At 42.3% G+C, this 7,883-nt stretch overlaps 1 protein-coding gene across 2 annotated transcripts in view; it reads left to right on the top strand.

Moving 5' to 3' along the window:
• The first annotated feature begins 4,357 nt into the window (after positions 1–4,357).
• The window catches only part of ccdc88c (coiled-coil domain containing 88C), a 40,024-nt gene continuing 36,498 nt past the window's right edge, over positions 4,358–7,883 (top strand). For both annotated transcript variants that reach the window (XM_034563059.1, XM_034563060.1), the window contains exons 1-2: positions 4,358–5,025; positions 6,708–6,820. In XM_034563059.1, coding sequence (XP_034418950.1) covers positions 4,966–5,025; positions 6,708–6,820 — 173 coding nt within the window. In that variant the 5' untranslated portion in view covers positions 4,358–4,965. The remainder of the gene's footprint in view (positions 5,026–6,707; positions 6,821–7,883) is intronic.

The raw sequence follows: 7,883 nt of genomic DNA, 5'->3' as shown, positions 1-7,883 counted from the left end.
ACATACGACATCCCTGACCTTTGACCTCACATCAGATCAGGAAAAACTCGCCAAAAATAACCTTTCACAGGGAAAAAAGTGAAGAAACCTTCAGGAGAGCAACAGAGGAGGATCCCTCTCCCCGGATGGACAGAAGCAATAGATGTCATGTGTACAGAATGAACAGAGTTACAGAGTTACAACACATTCAATGAATATGACAAAAATGATTAATAATGAGTAGTAGGCATGGACCACAATCCAGACCTCCTCAATCCATGAAATAGAAGAAGAACGAGAGGGGGGGCATCGCGGAAGAGGCCGGACCAATGAGGAAGGAGGCCAGGTCCAGGGGCTGTATGCAGGAAGCAGGGGCAAGGACCAGCTTCAGACACCTCCAGGTCCAATGGACCCTATGAGACTTTAAGTCACAAAGTCTCCGGGGAGGAAGCAGAGTTAATAAGGTTCAATGGAGAGATGTAAATTCATCCATAAGTAGAGAGAGAAGAGGAGATAGGTGCTCAGTGTATCCTAAAACATCCCCCAGCAGCCTATAAGCCTATAGCAGCATATCTAGGGGCTGGACCACGGCAAACCTGATTCAGCCCTAACTATAAGGGCTATTAAAGAGGAAAGTCTTAAGTCTATTCTTAAATGAGGTGACTGTGTCTGCCTCCAGAACTGAAAGTGGAAGCTGGTTCCATAAAAGAGGAGCTTGATAACTGAAGGCTCTGGCTCCCATCCTACTTTTTAGGACTCTAGGAACCACAAGTAGCCCCACATTTAGTTAGCGCAGCTCTCTAGTGGAGCAATATGGTACTACAAGCTCCTTAAGATATGATGTCATTTGAAAGTAACTCAAATAAATGAGAGCAAGCTGCAAAAATTCTGAATTTGGCTTCAAATGCGAGTAAAGAGCTTCTATCAACGGAGGGCAATGGTTCCCTCTTTTTCCTTTCAAATTCAAGAATTCATCCGTTCCGACATTATCCGATACAGAGAGCTGTGTTTGGGTATCGACCGATCCCTAGTCCTGATCCGGTACCAGTGTTCCATGAAACGGCTGCATGCCTTTTTATTTGTGTAGAAGGAAACATCAGGCTTCACTTGTAACATGTACACACTTGGATATAAATGTTATAATGTATAAATGTACTTGTTATTTCCTAAAAGAATAGTATCCAATATAAACCCAGCAATGTGAGTCGGTATCGGACAGGTTTCCTAATCCATGCGTCTCTAAATTGAACAAATCCTGGAGTCCTGCATAGCTCCAGGACCTCCACGATGCTGAGTCAGCGCTACAATGGTGACCGAATGCCTGACTATCATTTATTCTCAACAAGATATTACTTACCTCTTAGTACATATTACAAAGGAGGAAGAACAAGGATGTGTGATCTTCTGATAACAATGAAAAGACTGCATAGTACCATTGATTTACAGTGGTCTGCTGTTGATGTTCAGTGTTCTTGCCTCTAAAAAGCATTAAAATACACGGTACATTACAGTATTTTACTGTGTTTTTTGTGAGCATGCTACAACACTGTTAGATTCTGACTATCATTTTCTACTGCAGATTATTACAGTGTATGAGACAAAAGAAAATCCTATTTCAAACAGACTTCATCGATGACTGCAACAGGTGTTCATCACGTGACCTCAGTTAGGAACACCAAGGGTCATCACGTGACCTCTGTTAGGAACACCACTGTCATCACATGACTGATGTTAGGAACACCAAGGGTCATCACGTGACCTCTGTTAGGAACACCAAGGGTCATCACATGACTGATGTTAGGAACACCAAGGGTCATCACGTGACCTCTGTTAGGAACACCACTGTCATCACATGACTGATGTTAGGAACACCAAGGGTCATCACATGACTGATGTTAGGAACACCAAGGGTCATCACATGACCTCTGTTAGGAACACCAAGGGTCATCACGTGACCTCTGTTAGGAACACCAAGGGTCATCACATGACCTCTGTTAGGAACACCAAGGGTCATCACGTGACCTCTGTTAGGAACACCAAGGGTCATCACGTGACCTCAGTTAGGAACACCAAGGGTCATCACGTGACCTCAGTTAGGAACACCAAGGGTCATCACATGACTGATGTTAGGAACACCAAGGGTCATCACATGACTGATGTTAGGAACACCAAGGGTCATCACATGACTGATGTTCTGCAGTTCCTAATGTGCCGTGGAAGGCCATGAATTGTGGTGAAACCCCTGAAGAGCAAGCTGGTAAGTGAGCCTTTCAGTTGAAGTATTTTGTCACTCGTACTGTTCCCAAGTACTTTCCTCCACCCAGTATGAGTTCAGATTTTGCCATTTTAACGAAATATCCTACCCAACCTTTTGTCTTCTCTTACCATTGACCCTAATACTACTCGGTTGTAGTATTGTCAGGAATGGATGGTACAAAGTATCATTATTATTACTGTTAGAATGTATTTATACCACCATTAAAATACTTCTTAAGTTAATGTAAAATAGAAAACCATTATTTAAAAAATTTAAGGATTCATGAAAACTATTACTGTTTTATTACACGGAAGCTTACATCCATCTATATCCTGCTGGATCTCCATAGGAGGTCAGGTGTAGTAGAATAAATGAGCCACAGGGGGGCACCGTTCTACAGATTATTATTATTATTATTACCATGCAGGATCTCTGAAGTGGAACAAAATCCACTACCGTGTCACTGTTTCGTCTCCCGGATCCACCACTACAGCAAAAAAAAACAACTTTTTGTCTCCATAATGACGTTTCTTTGCTTTCCTCTTTATTTCGTGTCGGCTACATGTTTGGTCTGGTTCTGGACATGAAGCCTGTCTGATCATGCCGACATCTAAAGCACAATGTGGTGGGATTTCCAGATCGGATCCACCCTCTTCCACATGGACTGCTGTCAGGCTGCTCTGAGATCAGCATGAACACGTCTCACTCCACTCTCCCACTCCACTCCTCTGTAAAGGATCACGTTTACTGAATGCTGTACTCTGCAAAGTAAAACCAGAAATATTCATCAAGTGTAAGACTTTATATAAAAAGTACAATGCACACTCAACGGTCATTTGTCATCAGTTGCTGCCACTTTGCATTTGGCCTGTGCCCTTTGATCTGAGCTGATCTTCGGTTTCCTTTTCAACCTGTTTGAGGAGCAGTCAGAGAGTCTTAATGCAGAGCAAGAGGACTACCCCAACCCCTGTCTGTGTTAGTTTAAAAGGGGAAATTCCCCCTTTAAAAATCAAACAAGTTAAAGTTTATTGGAAGTGTTTTTAAAAATGTGTTATTATATTATCCTCTTTTTCTTTCTCTCTTTTTTCTGTTCTTTCGTCTTGTGAAGTAAATCATGAAGGCCTTGCAAATCCATACTTTTTATGATCTTGCCTCTAATGTTGCTATGCTAGAGGACAGAGCCTTCTCCTTTAATGTCTGCATGTACATTGATATCTGATCACATGTCATCTCAACATGGAGAAAAGTCTCCATTATATTTTAGATCAGTCCATGGACAGGGTTGAAAGATTATTTTTTGTTTTTGATGTTTATGTTACGTTATCTCTTTGTTTTTTCATTCTCAAATTGTCAAATATTGTCAAATATATTCATAACAACTATGGTATTGAACACAATAAATAATCCTACAACTATTTCTGAAAAGGTTTTGCAGACAAAAGTGTGTATAGAAACTGTCTGAGTAAATTAGAGATAAAATAACCTTTGTGAAAACTAAGAAGGTCTGCTGTGCATGGCGAAGTACTGTGACATGTTATTAATAAAAATGTGTTGGCTAATAATGTAGGTGATGTTGGTTATTGTTAGTTAGGGAGCTTAGCACACTTCTGATAAACTGTCGCTAACCCAATCGGAGGATGATCAATTACAATTCAACTAACAAGTAAGTACAAGTACAAGTAAGAACTCACAATAGAAGGAACCGTAGTTAAAATGATAGAGCATGAAGATACCGTCCATTATTGTGTCATTGTACCGACACTAATATCATGATATTAGTAAAACATTGTTTGTTATGGTTATTATTTGTAATCTGCTTTAAGAAACTCTGCCAAAAATGAAAAGCCAACATCATAATGACGCTCACTCACTATTATTACCTAACTTACAGAAATCCACTAATTTTCAAATACAAAAAAAAGTAATCTTCCATACATCTGAGGACGTTTACTATCTTGATCCGTCGAAGGTCTTTGGCTGGTATCAAACGGCGGTGACGTCGCACTCAGTGAAAACTCTGCCAAATTACTGCACTGTAATTGGCTGATTTATCGCAGAGGGCGGTAACCGTGTTTTTTGCGCGAGCGGATTGGTCAGCCCCGCTGTCAGTCAACCCTCCCCTGCTGCTGGCCGTACACAGTCAGGTTGATGGAGATAGGAGGATAGAGGTAGAGACGTGGTAAATATGTACCAAACAACGGAAACATTTATTTTTTTAACATTCTCTGTTTGCTTCTACCGCGCATTTGACTTTTCTCTACTTTGTTTACGTAACTTTTTCGTATTTAACGGCCGTTTTGCCGCTTTACGGTTAGAGTCTTGTATCCCTTGGAAACGCGAAAAACTGTCCTGCGAAGTTTGGATCAAGTGTTTCACCTTCAGCCGGAAAATAAACTGGACATGTACCCGCTAAACTAACGGAACTGACACCGTGGGTCGTACGGGCGTTCGTGGAAGTATATCGAACAGTTTTAATTCACATTTTTTTCATTTTAAACCCAGTGTTTATGGAAACGGGACAGCGCGAGACAATAGTGGTGTGAAAGAGAGAGCGAGAGAGAGCTCGTGCGGGAGGGGAGGGGAGGGGGGGGATCGATGCCTCGCGGGGGCTTTGTTCTGTCCTGTGTGGTGACCTACCGCGAGCCCGCTGCGGATATCGACTGACCGGCCGGTGGATTTATGATTGCTTGGTGATTGATACACGGACTCGGGGGGCCGTTGGAGCAACCATGGACGTGACTCTGTCCGAGTTGCTGGCCACTTTCATGGAGTCGCCGCTGGTGGTGTGGGTGAGTGGGAGCTGCACGCGCGCAGTCAAAGCGACGCACGCGAGTTGCCCGTCTCTGCTTTCCTTTCCCTCTTCTGTTTATCTCAGTTCGGCTACACTATTTTTTTTGTGGAAGAAGAACTACCCGACTAACTAGTAGAAGAACCAACTACTTTGACCTCCTAATGTACCACATGCAGTAGTGTGCTCTCTCGCGCACCATTAACCCATTTATTGACGCTGCTCAGACAGATGCGTTACAGTGACAGGGGGTAAGATTTTCAGAATAAGAGCCTCAGGCGAACTGATGCATTGAGGGATGTTGGTTTGTGTCTCTGGAACTTTTCCAAGTTTAGATCTCATACATTACTGCCAATCAGGAAAAAGGGATAATTCTGTGTTTCTTCTGCTTCACCGGTCACAGTATTTCATCTTCACCTGTTTCTTTATTCCTTCGTCACCTTTTGCCATTCAAATCCTTATGTTTCCCTCCCAGTCGACTCAAGTATTCTCCCTGTTTGAGTGGTTTTAGCTGTCTTTGGGTGAATTTAGCATGTCCATGGGCCAAGGGGTGAATGTGTTGGAAAACAACTTCTTCCATCTGAGCAAACAGCCCTGCAGCTGATTCTCATCCAGCAAGGCAGAAACTAATGTCAACTGAATACAGTGTGAAGCAGTATTCTTTTACCCAACTGCAACCTTCAGAAATGTTTTGTTTCTGGAATATTGTTTGTATGCACGTGTTCATTTACAGGCATATTTAAATAAATAAAAAATACATTTGTTTTACAGTGCTTCACAACCTTAACAGAAAGCAAAAACAAAACAAAAAAGTAGGATTAAATATAAAATAATTAAATAATAATTAAATAATTCCTGAGTAGACTTTACTCTAGATATCAGTGTCCTCAGAGTTTGGTACCTGTTTTGATCTTCCAGTCCGGGACTGTAACAACCCACACACAGCATTCAACATGTTATTAGCTCTGTGGTACTTCCTGTTACCCTGTGACCCCATCCTGTTGACTTGACCGCCCAACCAACAGTTTCTCCTAGCTTTGTTGGACACAGACTATCACAGTCAAGCCGTAGAAAGCAGCCACATTGAAACGGACTAGTTAAGAGTTTCTCCGTCTCATTTCTTTTCTATTTTTTTTTTTGGGCTATGTTTGGGAGGAGAAAATGAAAGAGCAGCGCTTGCTCCAGTGGAGTTGCCTGGCGGTCAGCAGCAGATCAGACTGTGGTTGTACTGGGCAGCTCTCAGCTGTGTCACTGTGTGAGCGCGAGCAGGGCGTTCCTCAAAAAGAGAGCTTTACTCTCAGCAACAACAACAAAAAAACCTGAATAAATAAGGATTAACAATGTTTTTTTAATATAGCATATATTGTATTTTAATTCCAGTATAGCTCTCAAAGAAAGGTTCACGTTTGTTTAATTCTCTCCTAAAACATTGCTGACATGCACATTAAAAGGGTTTTTGGTGGCCAATATTGTTCCTGCTGTCCTCCAAACACACTTCTATGTCAGCAATGGGGGACCAAATCCACAGTCCATTGTACAAGGGAGGATTACCCAGTTGACCCACACAATTTAGTACATCTTGATTCAGCAGGAGGTCTACCAGCATATGAAGTTGAAAAGGGAATCAAAGGATCAGTTCATGTTTCTAGGTGACGTGTGGTTGACTTCTCTTCCTGTCCCCAGGTGAGGACGCTGGGTCCTCTGGGCTCGTGCGATGATGCGGGCTCCGAGGAGCGCGTCAACATGTTCATGGAGCTGGTGGACGGCGTCTTCCTGCACAAGATCATGACACACATGTAGGTAACGCCGTGCCGATGTGAGAGTTTTAACATTCATTTTGTTTGAGTCAGTGAACAAAAAACTAACCCCAAAAAAAAATAAAAGTTCTTCCGCATGTCTGGAGTGGGTTTATGAACAGCAAGTGAGTTAATCCAGTGTTTCCTGTTTGTGTGTGTCAGTGTGACCACATCCTGACGCGCTGGTTTCAGGTTGTAAACGTCACGGCCAGATGTGCTGCTGAAGTCTGCATCAAGACAAACAGTAGAATGAATATGGGAGATCATTAACGGGCCCTTGAGCTGCTGCCTGTTTGCACTGGGATTTGAGGAATTACACGGTTGCAGACAGGCAAGAGTGTGGTGCAATATCTCTCAGCATATTCAGTTTAGGCATATTTAGCTAAGCTAAAGACGCACTGGGAGAATCAGTCACATATCTGGAGGTGATACAACCCTTGCTGACACAGTAAAAGTGCAGGGCGTCCATTTCAGACAGCAGAATGTGGTGTGATGAGGCTTTTCAAAGTGTGATACTTCTTATTGTACCAGGTCCTGTAAGTACGACGGTCACCCAACGCAGCCGAGTGGCTCCTTCATGTGTTTTATGTGGCACCAAGGAGTACAATTTATCAGGCTTGGGATACGCACACACAATACTTGTTAGTAGTACAGGTCTTTCAATGAGATTTGTTGACAATAAATATATATATATATATATATATATATATATATATATATATATATATATATATATATATATATATATATATATAGGCTTATCCTTTTTTATTTTTTTATGGATTGGACAGACAGTATTTGGACCACTGGGACACTATTACTGTCCAAAGTGATAATAACCCACCCAGACGGCTCTGTGGCCTCAATCAGACCACATACCATATGTTAGTTATTGTCTTCAGAAACAATGATAATCGCGCTATTGTTCTCCACACACTGAATGTCGGCTGGGCTATCTGGGGTGGGGGGGTGGGGGGGATTAGGACTTCGTAGGGGTTTAAGGGAAAGTGGGTTACAAAGGAGGAGGTCATGAGGAACATTACTGGAAAGCCATTCAGAGAGC

Source organism: Cyclopterus lumpus, chromosome 22 (assembly GCF_009769545.1).
Source record: "Cyclopterus lumpus isolate fCycLum1 chromosome 22, fCycLum1.pri, whole genome shotgun sequence".
Lineage (NCBI taxonomy): Eukaryota > Metazoa > Chordata > Actinopteri > Perciformes > Cyclopteridae > Cyclopterus > Cyclopterus lumpus.
Note: the sequence above shows the minus strand (reverse complement) of the source record. Positions and strands in the feature narration are given on the sequence as shown.